The sequence below is a fragment of the Elgaria multicarinata genome, chromosome 5 (assembly GCF_023053635.1).
Source record: "Elgaria multicarinata webbii isolate HBS135686 ecotype San Diego chromosome 5, rElgMul1.1.pri, whole genome shotgun sequence".
NCBI classification, from domain to species: domain Eukaryota; kingdom Metazoa; phylum Chordata; class Lepidosauria; order Squamata; family Anguidae; genus Elgaria; species Elgaria multicarinata.
The window spans coordinates 63,966,075-63,988,351 of record NC_086175.1 but is presented as its reverse complement, the minus strand read 5'-3'; the positions used below and the strand labels follow the sequence as shown (position 1 = coordinate 63,988,351).

The 22,277-nt window shown below is 38.7% G+C and overlaps 1 protein-coding gene across 4 annotated transcripts in view; it reads left to right on the top strand.

Moving 5' to 3' along the window:
* DMD (dystrophin) overlaps nucleotides 1–22,277 on the top strand; it is a 1,279,927-nt gene that overhangs the window by 413,558 nt on the left and 844,092 nt on the right. For all 4 annotated transcript variants that reach the window (XM_063126497.1, XM_063126496.1, XM_063126495.1 and 1 more), the window contains exon 7: nucleotides 3,731–3,849. In XM_063126497.1, coding sequence (XP_062982567.1) covers nucleotides 3,731–3,849 — 119 coding nt within the window. The remainder of the gene's footprint in view (nucleotides 1–3,730; nucleotides 3,850–22,277) is intronic.

The window sequence follows — 22,277 nt, the reverse complement described above, 5'->3', positions numbered from 1 at the left end:
TCCAGTTTAGGGGGACAGAAACTAGCATCAAATAACCATCAAATTAGCGTAAAAATTGAATAGTGTGGGAGCAAAAATATATCCTATTTTACTCCATTAAAAGTTGGATCAGGGTCAGGAAGGTGCCTTATGCAATCATAGCTTACCAGCAGCAACGATTTTCTTTCAGGCTATAAATAAGCATTAACAAGTGCCTATCTATAGTAATGGCTTCAATTTTTTCCACAATGTATCCTGAGGGATGAGGTGAAAAGCAAATTTATTATTATTATTATTATTATTATTATTATTATTATTATTATTATTAGCAGCACATGGAACAGTACAGAATAAAAATAAAACAGCGAGTCCATGCCACAAAGGCATGTATTCTTCTTAAATCACAAAATAAAATCAAAAGGAAGGGAGGGGAATGCACCAGATGGGTACAAAAAAACACTGAAAATCTAAATAATCAGTGTTATCAAGACTAGTGACATCTAAGCTAAAACTCCAGATTCTTTAGGAAAGAGTAGAGAGCAGTAAGAGAGAGAGAGCGGAGCTGGGCAAAGGAAGTAGAAACTCTTGGACGGGTAAGAAACAGAGCATTCAGAGCGAAGAGCATGCACAGGGCTCTGATTGGAATAAGGCCTGAAAGATAAGGAGGAGCTAAACCATGACAAGCTTATACTGAAGAAGCTTATACAGAATCCTAGTATAAATAGGAAGCCAGTGGAGACATTTCAAGAGCGGAGTAACATGATTAAAGCTATGGACCATGAAAATGATCTTAGCTGCAAAATGCTGAATAGAAACCAAAGAACAAATATGAGATAAAAGAATACCAGTCAAGAGAAGACGAATAGTCAAGACGAAAAATGATCAGAGCATGAACACGTGTCTTGGCAAAAGAGAGAGAAAAGAACGGTTGAATCCTGGCAATATTACAGATGAAGAAAAGACAAGACTTGGCTACAGCTTCAATATGTGGAACAAAGAGGAATTGAAAATGAACCTGAGACTATGTGCTTCCTCAACCGGATAGAGAATAACATTATCAACAGTAATAGAAAATGTATGTTGGAGAGAGGACTTGAGAGGGAAAACAAGCAGTTCTGTCTTTGCCATATTGAGTTTCAAATGGTGATGAAGCATCCAAGCTGAGATATTCAAAAGACATGTCGAAATATCATCTTGCTATTTGCTCTGGGCATACAGATGATGTTTTAAGTCATGAGATTGAATAAGATTACCCAAAGACAGTATTTAGAGAGAAAGCAACAGGAGGCCCAAAACTGAACCCTGGGGAACCACAACTAAAAAAGAAAAGGAAAGTGAGGTGCAGTCATTAGTCAGAACATACAGGAAAAAGTGAACCATTTAAAAGCAGAGTCACAAATTCAAGGTCACAAAGGGAATCCAGCTAAAGATCACAATCAACAGTGTTGAAGGTCACAGAAAGATCAAGAAGAATAAGAACAGAATAGAGACCTTTGGATTTCATAGTGGGAAGGTCATCAGTCGATAAAGACAATAAAGGCCATATAAAGAGTGCCCCAGATGAAGAAGTGTTTTAAAATAAGACCCTGGTCTGTGGTTGATCTTCACGTTCTGAACCCAGCCTGAAATGTTTTTCTGGCCTAACCAGTCTATTAATTTTCCATGCAGATGGTTAGCAAAAAGTTTACTGATAACATTTAGCAGACTGATAGGTTGGTATTTGGCAGGATCCCTTTTTAAAAACAACAACAACAGGATTAAAATCTGTATATGCCAGAATAAGCACTTCTTCAAAATGAAATATCGCTTGAGAACTGGTTTAGTAAGTTTATAGCCTTTCAACCTGCAAGACACATCAGATACAGGAAATGGAACATTTAAAAAGATCAGATCATTAGATATGTTTGTACACACACACACACACACACACACACACACACACACACACTTTCAGTACTGTTCAGTGGTAAGGTGGTAAATTTGCCTATTTAATAGGAACTGATGCTGCATAATGGTCAATACTGTTAATTTAGAAGACTATAGAAATACCTGATCTCTTTAAAGCAGTGGTTCCCAGTTGATGGTCCGTGGACCCCAGGGGGTCTGCGAAACCCACCCAGGGGGTCCATAGCACCATTCACATATTAGCTCTGCAAGGTCCGCATTTTAATAAAAGAAAATACGCCGTCTCCCCGCTCCATTTGCCTCAACGGTGACATCATGCGCAAAAGCACCTGTGTGATTTATCGACTAGCTTCAGGGATTACTTCCCTGCACCTAATCCTGAAAACTCATGGATAAGGAATCTTTGAATGTGGTGATGTACAACTAACAAGTCTATCTGCGAAAGAGCAAGAGGCACTTGTTGATGTGACTTGTGATGGTTCATTGAAATCATTTTTCAAATAATATAGACTGGACCAATTCTGGGTGAAGGCTTTTCCTGATTATAAGAAGTTAGGTGAAAAAGCTTTGAAACATCTAGTTCCCTTTTATTCCATGTATCTTTGTGAACAAACATTTTTGACATTTTGTTATATGAAGAACAAGCATAGAAAACGGCTCGATGTTAATCCAGATTTGAGATTAAAAGTAGGAAATATTGAACCGGATGTGGAAGGGATTGTTCGGGACAAAAAGAGGCATGATTTCTCCCATCACATTTAGGTTTAGTAGCTGCTAGACATGTCATAATTTGTTCAATTGTAAATTATACGTTAGTAAAATTAAATTCATCTTTATATTCCTAACCAAATCATTGTCATTTTTGTGTGGTAATATCATGAATATCACAAATTTTATGGTCTGTTTTTTAGTATACCTAAAATCCTTTGCTTATCAGGGGCTATCTCTTATTTTCTCCAAAAAATTGCTTCGCACAGGTAACCACCATAGAGATAACAAAATTTTCAAAAGTAGGGGGTCCTTGGCTTGGCACTTGAAAAACAAGGGGTCTGCAGTACTTAGCTAATTGGAAACCAGTGCTTTAAAGGACTTTTGAGCTCATAGACAAGTGCTGAATTGATGTATTTTGCATAAATTAGTATTCAGTCTTATTTGTCCCCCTTTCCTCCTTGAGGGACTTGATCCTGCCTCTTTTATTTCCAATTAGAATTAGTCCATTTCAGCACAATACTAAATACAATTCATTTTTATGTTAGCAATCCAGCTTCTTGTAGAATTAAAGTTTATTTATGGCATGTTGATAGACATTGGGTTATATTTTGACAAGTTAAGGTGGGATATATGTTTTTAAATAAATAATAAAAATAATTGTTCACTGAACAATTCATGTCTCCCATGATATTGTCATATTTAATTTTGTAGGAAATAGAGGAATTGAGTTGAAGAAAATGCATCAAATTTCTTTTTATATGATGTAGGGTAGTGGTTAGAGTAATCTTGATGTGGGCAACCCATGAAGCTCAAAGTGTAGCTTTTAAGAATAAGTTACGATTTCTTGGATTAATATGCTTCACTGGGTTGCTACTATGCAGTTCATAGTACCTTGGAAGAAGGTTGATTTAGAGCTTTACATGCCCAACTCATAAATAATGTGCTTCCTTTTCCCAAAACAGAACAATAGGGTAAAATTCAGTCCTCTGCAGATGTACTGGAACATTTTGTATATAAGGAACTCCCCACCCCCATGGCCCTTCTTAAATGCAGTTGTCTAGCACAAGGGATATAGAATTGAAGATAGGAGTATAATTGCATAGCTAACTTTTGGGGATTTTTTTTCTCTTTTCAGACCAGACTTATTTGATTGGGACAGTGTAGTTTGCCAGCACTCACCTGTACAGCGATTAGACCATGCGTTCAACATAGCCAAACGACACCTGGGAATAGAGAAACTCCTCGATCCTGAAGGTTAGTGCAAATCAAGTTCTGTTTGTAAGTAGAGTGTGTGTGTTTTCCTACATAGATGATTAGGTAGATAAAGCTTTATTGTTTCAACCAGTGGTTACAACAAGCATAGTGAAAACAATGATAAAACAAATTATGCATTCTGCAATGTCAGAAATAATGTGATATACATTTGGGCTGTAAGAGTGAAGTTGGCCAATGCCAATAGGAAAGTCTTGCTATTGCAGGTAAACAAAAAGTATATTCTTTCTGAATTGGACCAGCTGGACTTTTTCTCAAGAAAACAATCTAAATATTTAGAACGAATTTGGGACTAGATAGGGCAGTAGAAAAAATAATGAGGAAAGATCCTTCACTTTGCCACTACAGCAAGGACAGAGTCTCGAGGCATAAGGAATTTTATTAAAACGCCCTTCTAGAACTGCTATTTTCATTAGTTGCATCTTTAATCGTGCAAGGGCTAATCTAAGACGAAATTAGAGTTAGGTAACATTCACATTCAAATTTAAACTTAGTCTCTGCTTATGGCTTTGGCAACAGGTTTTCCACTTTGATTTTCATAGTTGCACCACACATGGGTTTTAATTTAGTTTACTGAGACTTCAGAGTTGAGTTTGCTCTTTAGTAACACAGCATAATAAATTCACTAATACTCAAAGGATTTGAGCCAACACTCCTGGATTTACAGCCAACATTTTAAAGTGTTTGTTCTTTATTATACACCAAGATAAAGTAGTTGTTTCTTCAAAGGTGCTTAGATTTGCAGTTCTTATTGCTTACTCTAGAAGCTGCGGTTCCTCAGCAATGCTGAAATTGTGGCCTAAATATCGATAAAAGGAGCTGATTTTAGGTTCTTCACAGTAATGATTCATGAACCATTGTTATATTTTTTATTTTATGTGTGTGGATGAAATGCCTTTGACTAAGGCTTGGAGTTCTTATTTTGTCCAGGGATCAGTCAGAATTATTTTTATTTATGTTTTGAGGTTCTTCTTTTGGGTTCTGACAGTTCAAGCACAGAGCGAGTCTAAACTAGGAAGATTTTTTTGGTATTTATAAGTTTAACCATTATTTTGAAGGTACAGTAATTATTGGCTATGTAAATATACAGAGAAAATAGAGACTTTTTGATTTGAAATGCTTTCTTGCTTCTTTCTCCAACACTAAAGAGAATCCAAGTGGTTATTTATTGGTGATGAAACAAACTTTGTATATGATAGAGACACCTCTTGATGTTTGGCAGGGCTTACAATTCATTTCCAATGTCAGGACTCAGTCTTTTTTGCAATTCACTTTGTGTGTGTGTGTGTGTGTGTGTGTGTGTGTGTGTGTGTACACATACATTCTTCCATTATATTCACCAGTTATATACCTGTAATATCAATATTATATAAACAGTCTAATGTAATTTATGTAACATCTTCTAGTAGCTGTTATCCAGCTAGATGAAACAGGATGGATTAAAATTTGCTCTTTAGAGGACCTGCTTGAAGCCCAACTGGCATGTAGAATTAACTGTTTTTTTGTTTTGTTTATTCGTTCAGTCGTTTCTGACTCCTCGTGACTTCATGGACCAGCCCACGCCAGAGCTTTCTGTCGGCTGTCGCCACCTCCAGCTTCCCCAAGGTCAAGTCTGTCACCTCCAGAATATCACCATCCATCTTGCCCTTAGTCTTCCTTTTGCCTTCCACTTTGCCTAGCATCAGCCTCTTCTCTAGGGTATCCGGTCTTCTCATTATGTGGCCAAAGTACTTCAGTTTTGCCTTTAATACCATTCCCTCAAGTGAGCAGTCTGGCTTTATTTCCTGCAGTATGGACTGGTTTGATCTTCTTGCAGTCCACGGCACTCTCAGAATTTTCCTCCAACACCACAGTTCAAAAGCATCTATCTTCCTTCGCTCAGCCTTCCTTATGGTCCAGCTCTCCCAGCCATAGGTTACTACAGGGAATACCATTGCTTTAACTATGCAGACCTTTGTTGTCAGTGTGGTGTCTCTGCTCTTAACTATTTTATCAAGATTTGTCTTTGCTCTCCTCCCAAGAAGTAAACGTCTTCTGATTTCCTGGCTGCAGTCGGCGTCTGCAGTAATCTTTGCGCCCAGAAATACAAAGTCTGTCACTGCCTCCACGTTTTCTCCCTCTATTTGCCAGTTATCAATCAAGCTAGTTGCCATAATCTTGGTTTTTTTGAGGTTTAACTGCAACCCAGCTTTTGCACTTTCTTCTTTCACCTTTGTCATAAGGCTCCTCAGCTCCTCCTCGCTTTCAGCCATCAAAGTGGTGTCATCTGCATATCTGAGGTTGTTAATGTTTCTTCCTGCAATTTTAACTCCAGCCTTGGATTCGTCAAGCCCAGCACGTCGCATGATGTGTTCTGCATACAAGTTAAATAGATAAGGTGAGAGTATACAACCCTGCCGTACTCCTTTCCCAATCTTAAACCAGTCCGTTGTTCCGTGGTCTGTTCTTACCGTTGCTACTTGTTCGTTATACAGATTCCTCAGGAGGCAGACAAGATGACTTGGTATCCCCATACCACCAAGAACTTGCCACAGTTTGTTATGATCCACACAGTCAAAGGCTTTAGAATAGTCGATAAAACAGAAATAGATTTATATTTATAGAAAAATACCCATTTTTGCCTGGAATTTACCTCCGATGTTTCTAATTTTCTGGAAGAGGTCTCTTGTCCTTCCTATTCTATTGTCTTCTTACACTTCCGCACATTGCTTGTTTAAAAATAATTCCTTATCTCTTCTGGCTAACCTCTGGAATTTTGCATTTAATTGGGCATATCTCCCCCTATCACTGTTGCCTTTTGCTTTCCTTCTTTCTTGGGCTACTTCCAGTGTCTCAGCAGACAGCCATCTTGCCTTCTTGGTTTTCTTTTTCTTTGGGATGTTTTTTGTTGCCACCTCTTGGACAGTGTTGCGAACCTCTGTCCATAGTTCTTCCGGGACCCTATCTACTAAATCTAGTCCCTTAAATCTGTTCTTCACTTCCACTGCATATTCATTAGGAATATTAGTGAGCTCATATCTAACTGATCTGTGGGTCTTCCCTATTCTCTTTAGTTTGATTCTAAATTGTGCAATAAGAAGTTCATGATCTGAACTACAGTCAGCTCCAGGTCTTGTTTTTACTGTCTGTATAGATGTCTGCCACCTTTGGCTGCAAAGGATGTAGTCAATCTGATTTCGGTGTCGGCCATCTGGTGAAGTCCATGTATAAAGCCGTCTTTTTGGTTGTTGGAAGAGCGTGTTTGTTATGCACAGTGAGTTGTCCTGGTAGAATTCTATCAGCCTATGTCCCGCTTCATTTTGTTCTCCTAGACCATGCTTACCTGTAATTCCAGATGTCATTTGACTGCCCACCTTAGCGTTCCAGTCTCCTGTAACGAAAATAACATCTCTTTTTGGTGTATTATCCAGTAGGTGCTGCAGATCCTCATAGAACTGATCTACTTCTGCTTCTTCAGCATCTGTGGTTGGGGCATATATTTGGATCACCGTGATGTTAAATGGCTTACCCTGAATTCGAATTGAGATCATTCTATCGTTTTTTGGATTGTATCCAAGCACTGCTTTAGCCACTTTATTTTTAATTATGAAGGCTACTCCGTTTCTTCTGTGATCCTCTTGTCCACAGTAGTAGATCTGGTGCTGATCTGATGTGAAGTGGCCCATTCCAGTCCATTTCAGTTCGCTGACACCCGATATATCTATATTTAATCTTGACATCTCTCCAATAACCACGTCCAATTTGCCCTGGCTCATAGATCTTACATTCCAGGTTCCTATGGTGTGTTGACCTTTAGAACATCGGATTCATCATTCACCACCAGCACCGTCGGCCGCTAGCCGTCCTTTCGGCTTTGAGCTAGCTGCGTCATCACGTCTGGGGCTAGTTGAACTTATCCTCTGTTCCTCCCCAGTAGCATTTTGACCATCTTCCGATCTGGGGGTCCCATCTTCCGATGGTATACCGACATATCTCTGGTTGTGCTGATCCATTTAGTTTTCATGGCAAGAGTACTGGGGTGGGTTGCCATTACCTTCCCCAGGGATCGTATTTAGTCTGACCTCTCTGCCATGACCTTCCCAGCTTGGGTGTCCCTTCACGGTTTAGCTCATGGCATCCTTGAGGTGCTCAAGCTCCAGCACCACGACAAGGTAACGATCTCCTTTGCTGGAGAGAATTAACTGTACCCAACCCAAAAAGACAGAAATGCTTCTAAATATCCATACGTCCAAATGCTCAAGAGCTATTTCAGGTAATTCCATGAGGCAATGCCATCTATTCTGAGCAAAGTGGAAAGTAGATAGAATATTTAGGTATGTTTGCAAACTGGAGCCCTATTTAGGTGCTCCAAATCCAATAACAGTAAATATGCGATGAGGGGTCGTACACTAATCCCTTCTCCCTCTGTCATCATTTTCATTGCCTCCCTGGAGGATAACTTTGTGAAGAGGAGAGCCTTCTGCATCTGTGGGGGTTCTTTGTGAAATCTGGAATGCTGGAAAATCAGCATCCTGAATAAAATCAGAAATAATTTGTCACCATTGGGCTAAACTCTATACTCTCATGTGTTTGAATGCTCATTGCAATCGGCTCCATCTAATGTTATATGAGTGGACTTCCTCTTCCTTTACTACCCCCTGCATCCCGTGTGCACTGCCCAAATCTGCTCCAGAGGGTCCCACAATACTGGGGCAGATTTGGGTCATATTGGGACTGTGGGAGGAAACGGAAAATCTCTCTGTTCTGCTGATGGGCCGACACCATTGGATATAACTCATTAGGTTTACAAACAGTGACTCATAATGTAAACACAGTTTTCTGTAGCTCCTCAGCCAGGAGACCAGTGATTTGAAAACTGCATATTTAAGATATATAATTTGTGTTCTAGGGGACATATTTGCCAGAATAAGAATACTGGTGGGTTTACAACACAAATGCACCCATTAGTGTCATCTTTTTGAGTGTGTTGTAAGAAGGAATGCTACAAATAGAAGTTTCCAAATTAAATGCCATTATTTTAAAGGTTCTCCTGCTTCCAATACAAAGTTCCTGTATTTTGACATCATCTTATTAATGCAATACCCTCAGAGTAACTTAATTTGTCTATTAAAACCTCCAATAGTTACTTACTATGAAGTACTTTATACATAATTAAGTTGCTAACAGGTCAATTGGGTGATAATAAATCAACTCATAAATATGGAAAAGGAAATGTTTTTAAATGAAACCTCAGCTGTAATGGAGCTACTCTTTTTCCTAGCCTTTTTCTTTTGTTCCTCAGAGCATTTGCTGTTTTATTGCTCCATTTTTCAAAGCAATCATTACAGTTTTCAGTACAGTTTGCCATTGGTTGCTTCTGAAAGAAATTATCACAATATTTTTATGGTTGCTCCTTAATAGTATGAAAGTGTTCAAATAAAGGTGGAGTTAATTTTTTTAATAACTGGATATATCTGAAGCTTTGGGCATTATCAGGCAAGTGTTTTATTGCACGCTCATTGCTGGGCACTCATGGATTTCTGCAGGTCCCTCTCACAACATCTGCATCAAGCGCGCCTCCTGCCCCTTCTAACCTTCTTCGCACAACCAAAGAACACCCCAGTACGTCTGACTTATTTTTTGAGATGGAACTTGCTGCTATCTCCTCCTGTGTGCAGGAGCAGCCGAGCGATCAAAACGGCCCACTGAATAGGCCACATGCACCTTGTTTACTTCTTCTTTTGAACATGATAAACACTGTAACATGATAAAACAACAAAACAAACACATGGGCGGAGAAGCGATAGTAAGGAAACACCATTTACCCCCTTGTGATGACGCTCTTCATGAATTGGTTGCTTTGCTTTCACAGACAGGCAAGATCCTTATTATTTCCTTTCTGTTTGCTAGCTCTTGGTCAGGATATTTATCTAGTCTAGAGCCTCAGCCTGATGAACCAGCAACATTTTCCTGAAAAATTACTTTCTAAGAGCTTTATCACACCAGTGTTATACTGTGCAATCACTGCGAATTGCGTGCAAAGGACTCTGAAGTTTTCCAGTTTATAATCTGCTTTTATTGTCAAGTACACTCAAGTTTTCCAGTTTATAGTCTGCTTTGACTGTGAAGTATTCCCATGCATCCTGCTTTAATTGTGCTATAAAGGGAAAAGACCCGCCTTATTTTGCTACTAGTTTTCAAGCGCATCATTTATTGTTTTCCGAGTGGTCACTGGGGCACAGGAGCAGGATTTGATATGTTTAAAGAAAAAATAAGCAAATTCTTACATCTGCATAAGCTTTAAAGATAAAGACATCAAAATAGGCACAGTAATAGATATTAAGGAGAGCTTTAAGCATACCAATTTTGAATCGGATTGGGTCATCCGTTGATTTTTTATGATTTTTTTACATTTCCCCCTTAAACCCTTTGCAAAGGATCTTAGGAGTGCTGCCGCCCAGGGTGTGATTTAGCAGCAACAAGAACAACACCGACAGCTTAGCGCTGTAGGGGATAATTCTAGGGAAACAGGTATGTGGGATGAAGCTCTAATTCCCAAAACAGGTGGTCAGTGAATTCCTTCTAACTCTAAAACTTCTGTAGATTATAGGATAGACTAGCAGGTATTTCCTTATCACACACACACACACACCAAGTGTTCTAAGTCATCATGAATTGAGATGATGGGCAAGCTTCCCCCAGCTCACCTCATAGCCATAATACATTATTTTAAAAAGAAAACCCCTTTAAAAAAACAAGTATAGGAGAGAATATAAACTGTTCCACTGGAGTAGGGGGGACTGGAGACTACTAACAAAATGGGCTTGAATACCATTTGTAATGGATTATGAATTTCCAAGCTGGAGGAGCTTGTACTTTGATCCCCATTTTCTAAGTTTATCTCTACTGCTAATGATAATAGTGTTAGCACTGCTCTTATTTATTTGGTTTCCATGAGAACTTTTATTATGAACACAACTTTAATCAACCATAATCTTAGACTGCTAAAATTACTCAACCTAATTTATTTATTTATTTTATTTCATTTAGATAGCGCCCCATAGTCAAAGCTCTCTGGGCGGTTTTCAAAAGTTAAAAACAATGAATATTCAAAACGGATATACAAAAATTTTAAACCATCAAAATTATAAAAACAATATCGATTTAAAAACAATATCGATTTAAAAACAATATCAATTTAAAACAAATATTCTGGGGTCAATTAAAAATTCAGCATATGTTGTTAACTGCCTGAGAGAAGAGAAAGTATTCTAAGTGAATACTTACACACTCAGATGTTTTGTGTATCAATCTGAAGCTTAAGTGGTCAAAACATTATAACTGTTAAAATGGTTTATTTTAACTAGATGTAGTAGAGGAAGACTCATATAGAAATGACATGCCTGTAAAGTGATAAAAAAGAAATTGAATCGAGGGACAGGAAATACATCAGAGAGTAGAAGAAGGGAGAGGTTAGCAACTTATCTCTTAGGCATGTTTAGGCAGAAATGAGCCCCACAACCATATTCTCCTCAGGTTTCTCCCCCAAACCCGGAAGAGACTGTCACTGTAACATGATAAAACAACAAAAGCGAATAATATATACCCTCCAAATAAATTATGGTTTGAGCTGAAGCTCTTCATCAGCTGTAATATCAACAGTAGTTTCCTATGAGGTGTTACTTCAGTGGTTCTTAAACCGAAGACGTTTTTAGACTCAAGAGTATGGATTAATTTATTACCTTCACTGTTTCACTTGGCATTGAACTACGTATCTCATTGTGTGAAAGCACTGATTAATATTTAGAATCATAGAATAGCAGAGTTGGAAGGGGCCTACAAGGCCATCGAGTCCAACCCCCTGCTCAATGCAGGAATCCACCCTAAAGCATCCCTGACAGATGCTTGTCCAGTTGCCTCTTGAATGCCTCTAGTGTGGGAGAGCCCACAAGCTCCCTAGGTAACTGATTCCATTGTCGTACTGCTCTAACAGAGCCATCTTCACTGGCTCTGTTATTTAACTGCTCTATGAGATGTATAATGATGTGAACAGTGTAATATTGGAGAGGGGAATTCAATGAAAACTTCAGAACCCTTGGGGTTTGCAGGGCACCCCACTCCAGCATATGGAAGCAGATCAATGAACAGCTTCCATCCTTACATGAGTCAATAGACTAACCAAGAGGTGACACAATGATGTTCATTCCATTGCCTCAACTGAAATTTGCTCCTCCTCTCAGGATTCTGTGAGGCACCATCCCACCTGGTGAATTTAATAAGCATATAACATTATGTATGACCTGGTACCTGAATTGCCCTATCCCTTCTGCTAAGGATAGGTGAGAAATTTGTTGGATTCACATTTTAGTGTGAGTTTACCAAAGTTACACTTCCCCAAAATGAATGTGGACCCAAAAGCCATTTGTGATTTGGAAGCTGTACATTTCCATATTTTGCAGTGCATTTCTCAAGGCAAAAAATAAAATTTTAAATGCCCAGGGCAAAAATGTGTACATTTTAAACAAATTAATAGATAAATTTCTAAGATGTTCACAAGCAGTCAGTGAATGCAGGCATACAAAAATGTGTGCCTTTGAAAAATGTGCACAAAGTACATATGAATTTCCTACAGAACTGGGACAGAATAAGCCTACTGCTGAAAACTGAGAACTTGAATGAGATCACGCTTTACAGTTTCACTCATCTTTAGCCTCTGCCACTATTGGAGCCTCTGCTCAGTGCTGCTGCTTGCTGCCACCAGTCACTCACACACCAGACGAGACGTGCTTTGCCCTGCACTTTTGGATGGGCACCGTACCATAGGCCTCCTTTGTCTACTGTAGTTGGTGTTGTCTTTGCTGAACATGATGGTGCTGAGGGCCCCAAGAATGCCTGCCCAAAGGGAGGCGCCCCCAAACTTCTTTGAGGAGAGAGAAGAAAAGAGAGAACAAAGAAAGGGGAAGACAAGAAATCCATGGTGCAGCCATGTGTAAGGAAAGGAGGCGAAAGAACAGGATGGAGGAAGTCAGAAGGGATGGCCAGATTGAAAGAGATGAAAATGAAAAGAGCTCTGATCTGCCTTTGCTTAACACACACTCAAACACGCACACACACCTGTTCTTCTTTCACTCCCGGTTTCTTACTGAGCCAGAAAGCTTCTCCTGAGCATCTCTGTGGCAACAACCACCCAGTCTACCTCAAAGGAAGAGCAACCTGCCTGGTGGAGGCTGCTGTTTCTGTGGAGTTATTCAAGAGAGATTCCTAGCATAGAGAAGACTGAAAGGGAAGGGAAAGGTGCGAAAAGGAGTCACTTTTCTTTTTCCTCTTTGGCTGTCACTTCTCTGTTTCCCTCAGATCAAGCTGGAATTGGGCAGTAGCACCAGGAACTGGGTTAAGGAGGGTATGAGACAAAGATATCTGCAAGTTCCTTTAAGAGGTCTTCTGTGGCAGCCTTCCCCAACCTGGTATCCTGCAACTGTGTTGGGGCTGCAGATCCCAGAATTCCCCCATCAGCATGGCCATTGACCATTCTGGCTGGGAATTGTGGGAGTTGGACTGAAACTTCTGGAGGTCACCATGTTGGGAAAGGATTCTCTGAAGGGAAAGGAGAGCAGGGACACCAGACTCTGTGTGTGTGTGTGTGTGTGTGTGTGTGTGTGTGTGCGCGCGCGCGCATGCACCCAGTCTGAGGCAAGGGGTGAGTGTGTCCAGGGTTACAGCAAGCAGCCACACTGGATAGCTCCCCCCACCCCGATGGCACTGGCAATGCTGACAGTGATGCAGGCGTGATTTGATGGATGATGACTCTTGGTGGAGTGATCAGCAGGGTTGGCAATGGGCCTTTCTGAGCCCCAGGGCCATCAGCAGGTGCATGACCATGCTGTGGCTTTTATAAAATGAGGCAATGCACAAGTAAGATGATAACTTTTATTGGATCAGCTAGTTTTTACTATAGTGGGAACGACCAAATTAATGTTACTAATCATTTCTAATAGAGACAGAATAAGGTAGGACATATGTCACAAGGGTAATAAAAAAAGATCTAATTCCATTCTCTGAGAATAATTAAGGAACAATAAATACAAGAAAGACAGGGTTGTGAAGAATCTCTCTTTATAATGGTTGCCAATATACATGATTGCCAGTAAAAAATTAGCATAATAGGGAGGACATCTGTTCATAAAACATGTCAAATATTTGTAGATACCATATGTTTTCTTTTCTTTTTTAATTCCCCCCCCCCATGCTATGATGATGGAGACAGCTTTCTGGATTACATAAAACTGATTTAACTTCTTCAAAATTCAAAGGCAATTTGGGGTAGTTATTTTCTAATTGTGCTGCAGTTCTCCTGAATGTTTCTAGACAGCTGTTTATTAGGCATACCTGACACCTGAAACCTACAGGTGGATTGTGCTGATCCCTATACTATTTGCCGATAGCTTACGACCAGGATCAGTGTCAGTGGCAAAACTCAGAAGACTCACTATTCCAAAATAAAATTAGAAAATCCACACTGTTTTATATCTCTTTCTTGAGGTATGTTTCCCTCCAGTTTAGCCACATAGCTTGAATGAGTATTGACAAGCCCCTGGGTGAGATTTGTGTTAAAGAAAATGTTTAAATATTAATATTTTTACTGCAGTGTTTCAGCTGAAATATGGACAATAGATGATTTTTTTTAATGCAGACTATTTATCAGTCTGCAAGATTATTTGCTTGGAGAGTAAAGCCGTATTTGAATGACATCTAAGCAAAGATATTCATTTATGTTTAATAAATGTAACTCTGAATGCATATAAATGCATTCATAAACTTTTCTCCCCACAGAATTCCGATGCAACTAAGATAAATGCAGTGCTATTTAAACTGAATAATAGATCAGAGATTTTCACTGCAATCTTATTCACACTTTCTTGGGAGTACGTTCTATTAAACTCAGTAGAGCCTATTTCTGAGTAAACATCCATAGGATTGCGCTAGGCTGGGCCTCATCTGTAAAAGGGAATACAGAAGAGAACTACAGATATACTACTTTCTATAACAGCATGTTTTAGAAATGGTTTAATGTAATTTCTGTAACTGGCTTGTCTGTTTCATTCCCTTCTCCCCCATAGCCTTCCATGCACCCCAAAATCTGCTATGGAGTATTGGGGCCCTTCTGGAGTAGATTGGGGGGTGGCAGAAAGGCAGGGGAAGAAGAGGAGGCCAAATCATGCAAGAATAGGTCTGCTTGCACAACACTGGATGTCACCCTTAGTTTTTGTAGGTTCTGGCTTGTATTGCTCAGTTAGAGTGCTGCCCTATGAATAAGAATGGTGGTGTGTTTGTCTGACATATTCTTTTAAAGGTGTCCCCCCAATAGAACAAAAGCTGCAATGTTTCTAAAAAGTTTTAAGTCTTTTGATCAGTTCTGCAGATCTTAAAGTTGCCATCAAAATTTCATCTCAAGCAAAATTTAAACTTAATTGGGGGTTCCTCCTCAGGCAAAACATTTGTTTTGATTCTAGCAGCAGGAAATTAAGAGGCGCCTAGCCAAACGCTTTCTAGAGCCAAAGAGAAAACTAGATTCAAGGAGCATCTAAGCAGAATATGAGCTCTGCCTGAAGCCTTCCAATAATTGAAATGGAATTGTCAAGAAAGATGATAATGTAGTTGTTCTTCCTTGCTCTTCCACTTTCATCCTCGTTAGACATTAGCCTTATGTTTCAAATACTTAATGATATCACAGAAAACTATTGTTAAGAGTAATATAATAAAGCTTCTTATTTTATTGGCTTTCACGGTAATCCAATACATTTCTACGCAGACGTAAGGCTCATTGAGTTCAATGGAATTTATTCCCTGTTAAGTGGATGTAAACATGCTTATTTCTTTGTTCAATGAGCAAAGATGAAAATGATTTAAATAAATAAGTTCCATTGAATACAGTGGGAATTGCTTTTGAGTAAACATTCTAAAAAGCTGTAATGGCTTTACCTATTTTTCTTTACCTTTAATTCCCCTTCTCAATTTTCTGTACTTATAAAATAACACTTAAGTGTTGCATATAGCCAGTGACATTAAAATAATGTAAGATGCATTGTTTTGGAATTATTAAGATTAACCTTTAGGCTCCTTCTAGCATTGGACTCATTAATCTTTAAATCTCACTTTCTTTTGTTGCTTTCCTTAAGGCAGATAAGAGGTTATTGTTTATCTCTTTTGTGACATAGAGTTTTGACCATTGTAAGAAATGACATTAAAAATTAAAATTTGGTTCTTAAATGCCCTGTGAATATACATGCAAAGAAGCGACTTCCTGATATAATACAATAGTTTTAGCAGTATCCTATTTTATCGTTGAACATTCCTGTATATCTTGTTACAGTACAAACCTGTGATTTGTTTCCTTGGACTGAACTGAAACCATAATAACATAATATAAACTTGTATTTTTAAGATCGTATAGCAGACTGTACCTGGAGGGCTTTTATACACATTCTCAGTGAACTATTGAATCACATCTAATAAGGTGACAAAATTGGTTTTGGGTTTTATGTAAGTACCTTTTGAATTCTGAATATAAATCAGCTTTTTCCCCTTTTTGAACTACAGTAGCATTTATATTCAGGTTCAAGACAACAATTTGGATTACATTAAATAAATTGTGAAGTGTGGATATAAATGTAAAGTTGTATGTGCTATTCAAAAACTTTTCCCTTAGAGTCAGTATATGCATTGGATTGTCAAGGTTTTCTGGAGCACTCTCCGAACATCTCACTCCTATAGGAGCATTGAGCAAGGCAGCCCCACTGGATAGCCTCACTGGCTGCTTTCCTGCTGCAGCAAATGGCACAGCAACAAGTAGTGGGGGTTTGCTTTTTGTGGAGAGGTGCAGCAGCTGTCACTGCAACCAACCACTGGCAGCAGGCAACCCTCTGGCTGGTGAATGGAGAACCTGCAATCTGCTGCCCTTCATGATCCACTGCCTGAGGCAAAGGCCACCCTGCTGGCCGTGCTACTCATAATGGCTATATGCTATCTCCAGGGTCAAATGCAACGTGTCTCTGAATTCCAGTTGCTGAGGAACAAGAGTGGGAAGAGCTATTGCTTTCATGTTTTGTTTGTGGACTTCCCCGAGACACCTGGTTGGCCCTTGTGAGAGATAGGAAGCTTGACTAGATAGGCCTTTGGTTTAATCTAGCAGGGCTCTTCTTTTGTTCTTATGGATTTCCAGGTTCTTGTCTGTCACTTGTGTCAATGCAGTTCCAAGATACAGGGTGGCATGGTTTATTAGCTCATGAGAAAGGCTGAGTAGTCAAAGTTGCAAAGGCTTGTAGTATACTAGAGAACCTCGGTATCCAAATGAAGACATAAACAAATTAATGCTCTGTGCGTACTTTATTTTGTCTGTCGGTACTATGTAACTTTTTTATTATCTACAAGTTCTAGTTGAATATATTCCCTAAGTAAGTGCTTGCTAAAGGGTAAGGCAATGTAATTTCTTCCCTTAGAAGATATGGAGTTGCTTGTTAGGCATGAAGTATTGCTTGGGGTTTAACTTATGCTATTGTAGTGTAAATTGATTGTAATAGTAGTTGCTAAATAGGTGGATTCAAATTTGTTTCTACAGTTAATTGATGTAGTTGGCAGTGGCTAAAAAGACATTTGTCAGCTCAGGCTATAGAATATAAAGCAATTACCTACAGAATATTAATAAGGTATTTGACTTTACTCAGTGCATCTGAATGTGTGTTAAGCAATTGCAAAGCTGTTTGCCTTTTTTACTTTAAAGATTAGGTTTGCTGATTATGGTACAATGAAGAAAAATTAATTATTTTGCTCCACTGGAGCAGTTAATGTACTACAGAATGAACTGGTATCCCTTCCCCTTTTGTGAAATGGCCTTTCCTCTCTTTCAGATGCATTTAGTGACTTGATTGCTTGAAAAATTTAGTGGAAGGTTAATTGAACAAATGGAAGTCTGTTGTGGGAACTGACGCAAAACCCAAATAATGATAAATTATTTTTACAATAATTCAACTCAACACTGCATTTTTACACTTAATCTCAAGAGTGTATTTAGGCCTGTGGGATATAAATTAAAAAACCAGTTACAATTTCAAGTAGCATTAATGAATGTGGGACTATTATGAAGTCTTTGGGGAAACACAGCATTGAAATCCCTTGAGGCAGATTGTTAAGGCTTTAGTCAACATGATTTCTAAGAAATATCAACTTAGCAAAAAAGAAAAACAGGTGAGGTTTTGAAAATAAAGCAACCATCAGTATTAGTTCTCAGAAATGAATTGTTACATTGGGTTTAGCAACACACAAACAAATGTGTTAAAAGCTTAAAAAAAACATAATTGGATAAAATCGAAAATTAGGCAGATAATAGATAAGGTGGTCTACCCTCCCACTTTTTACAAAAACTTATAGTTTTAACAAATACATTTTCGTACTAGCATCTGGGCTCACTGTGAAACAGATCTCCATTGGTGCTGAAAAATGTGAGTTCTGCCACCTCTGTCTTATATTCAAACTTTTGGGCAGGTTACTTGTTTTGCCACACCTCCATGGCAGTCATTTTGTGAAGGTGCCTTGGACAGTTTCTCAAATTACCAGATGTGCCCATGGCCCAAAAAGGTTGCTTGCTGCTGGAATAGATAACATTTTTAGATATCTGTAGTAAAATTATAGTGTTAGAAGTAACTTATACTAGTATACTTTATATGACCCATCTGGAAAGTGCTAGAGATGGGTGAATAAGCAGTGCTCAAGATTGCTAGGATTCTCTGAACATCATCTCGCTGCTCGTCTCGTGCCCAGTTCCCATTCACGTTTGTGATCACTGCTCACTTTGCACAAGCAGGAACCCTGGGCAAATCAAGCACTGATCGAATCAGAAATTTGCACAAATCTCCTGAAATTTCTTCCATAGATTAAAGCAAGGTTGATTAAGTCTACTGAGGACTTTTGCACAAATTAGAAAATTTGCACAAATTAAACTGAGAAACAAGAATGAGACAAAGTGCAAATGTGTTAAAATTTGTGACTTTTTTTTGGTGGACATATGCTTACGTTCAGGACATGGGGCATGTTTGCATGTTTTGAAAGCAAAATTAAAATTCCCGTATATCCTGAGGTAGTGCTAATACATTTTGTCCTTAAATATCAGGATGTTTTAAGGATGTTTTAAAGATGTTTTAATTTTTTAATCAGTTTTTAATGTGCATTTTATATCATGTTTTTATACTGTGTTTTATACTTTATATGGTTTTAGTTTTTGTGAACTGCCCAGGGAGCTTTGGCTGTTGGGCGGTATAAAAATGCAATAAATAAATAAAATAATAAATAAAAATAAATTAAAACTATATTTTCAGTAGGTGATGGACTTGTAAATGCCTTTCATTTATTCCAATTACCTTATAGTTATTTAGAAGAATACCACAAAAAGAGATGCTATAGTTTTCATATTTATTTAATCATGCAAATAATCGTGAAGTTGTTTTCAGTTACATATCGGAGCACAACAATGGTGATATAAAAAGTGTTGTTCTAATAACACAAGTTTAAATTTTGGTCATGGAGAAACTAATTTTTGGCAAAAAGATGTGACATAAATGAAACATCAGAACAAATATTCCTCAGTTTACAGTCTTGTTTCGTGTTATCAGGTGGGCATGGGGTGACCATCGAATCCAACCCTCTGCTCAATGCAGGAATCGACCTTAAAACATACCTGACAGATGGCTGTCCAGCTGCATTAAGAATTCAAGTATGATGTGGTCACTTTCCCCCAGAGTTCCCGTAACTGTTACTTTATCCAGTAAGCCATCCCTATTGGTCAGTATGGGAATTGTGAGCCTATACAACTGGACCACTTGGCTCTATATCGTCCTACCATTCCCATAAATCATTACAAGCTCATTTCTAGAGACATACCTCCACAGACACATGTAGCAAAATAAGGTGGTAGAATGCTGAATGAACTGCATTATTTCAGAGGCAGGAAAGAGATCACATTTGTGAACACTTTCTTTTGTTTTTAAAAATGCTTTACATGTTAAACAGAAGTACATCAGGAAAAGTGGTAGGATACCATCTCTCTCCCTGATTTGCCAAGCTTTCTATTTGTGAGAAATTTATTATACGGTGTGGGATTCTACAGTGGTATTACCAATCTGTAGGGTGAAGAGCTGCAGCCTATTGTACTACACCATTCTGCTTCGGATGGTGGGCAGGACCTGGGCAGGATCTACACTACTGCATTAAAACGATTTATAACAATAGTGACAACCGTTAGGGCCCAGGACACGGCCTATACAGTCTTCAAAACGTTTTCAAAGTGTTATATCCTGCTTAGTGTAGATCTAGCCCTGCACACATTTGAAAAAATTTGCAAAGAAAAGGTTTCTAAAATGTGTACAAACACTATTTAGTCAATGGGTCCATAGGTCTAAAAATGTATACATTTTGAAATGTACACAACAATGCATACATAAATGCATACATTGCAAACAATACATATGAATTTCCTTAGAGCGCTCTCTCTCTCTCTCTCTCCTGCATGTTTTTGCAGAAACAGGATGAAATAAGCTTGACCTCTGACCTCAAAAACCCTAACATTCTCAACAAGATTGAGATTAACAGATCTTTCATCCCTAGTTACAACACAAGTGTTTAAAATGTTTCAGTTAATCTGATTATGTTTAGCACACCAAATAGGCCAAGGAGAAGAGCAGTTCTTGAAACTAAGATGGTGATGTCACCTCCTTTCTTTTATTCCTCCCAGATGCCATTACCGTAAAATACAATCAGATACTTATATTAGGAATGTGTTGTAATATATAAAGTACATGTAGCTGGATCAGCATAATTTCTGTCAAAGATATATAAAATATTTCCAGCCCAAAATTTTGTTTTATTTCAGATTTTATTCACACCCATAGCAGGTTGTTTTAATATAAATTAATATATACAATATCAATTGATTACAATAGAAGTGCAACTTCAGATTATTTTTAATAGAGGATAAACCTAACACATGAGTCAAGATCAAGAGCCAGTGTGGTGTAGTGGCTAAAGTGTTGGACTGGGAATCGAGAGATCAGGGTTCTATTCTTCCCTTGGCCATGGAAACCCACTGGTCCAGTCACAGACTATTAGCCCAACCTACCTCACAGGGTGGTTGTTGTAAGGATAAAATGGAGAGGTGGAGGATTATGTAAGCTGCCCTGGGTTCCTTGGAAGAAAAAAAGGTAGGATATAAATGCAATGGCGGAAAAAGAGAAATTAATGGTGATTGAAACATCTCAAGGGTGCAGCCTTCTCATGTCAGACAAGGAATTAATAATAACTTTGTTCACAGAAAATGCCCAAGGATGGGTCATAAAAAAAAACCTAATTTGGGTAAAACTTGCACAGTCTGGGCTCTGAGGTCGCCCCCTCCTTTGCCTCTGAGAAACGAGCATTTCTGCTCATTTCACGGCTTGCCCCTGGAAGCACTACAACATGACCGCCAGCGTAGGGGATGCACACACACTGGCATCAGCAGGGCTGGCCGACTGCAGAAGACCCTGGACTGCCCCAGTGTCTGCCCAGTAATACTGCCTAAAATTCTACTTTCTCAGCTCCTCTTCTTGGGTAGAACTTTTTGTAACTTACTTAGCCTACTGGCAGCTTATAGTGAGAAGAGAAATACGAAGATGACGCTGCATTACTACATGCTGTTTTTTCTAGCCTTAGGAAAGAGGTGGAGATTGCACAGCTAATATCTTGATTGCAACAGCAATGAAATAAAGCATCACCATGCTTGCAGAGCTTCAACCCGCATTACTGACATCCTCACTTTAGAGTTGATAGAACTAGAGAGAGTCACTTAATCCAAGTGCTATTTCCCTATGAAAATGCAAGATTTGGAAAATTATATAGCACATCAACATCTGTAAGATGTCTCCAAGAATGTGGAAGGAAAACATATAGCTTGAGAATCCTGCTGGGTGAGGCTGTGATGCTATGTATGTATCCATCATGCTATGCTATGATGGATATATTGCTTACACTTTGGCAGAAGGATATAATCCAATAATACAAGGATCCTCCAGAATTATTATTAGGTGATACCATAATTGACAACTACAAAGATAGCAAACTGAATTTCCCATGTTATTTGTACTAAAGTGCATGTTTGTGTTTCCTTCCTAAGATCCCTGAAAAGCCAATCCTGAGGGTCACAATGACATGGGAATGGGATGTGACAAGAGGGGTCTCTCTTTCTCTTTCTGTTTGTATGTAGAAATTGGAAGTCCTTGCACTCGCTTTCCCTCTTCATTGCAGCCCACCCCCATGCCATTATGACCCTCAAGTTTGGCTTTTCAGGGATCTCAGGAACAAAACACAAACACTCATTTTAGCACAAACAAAATGGGAACTTTTGTTTGCTA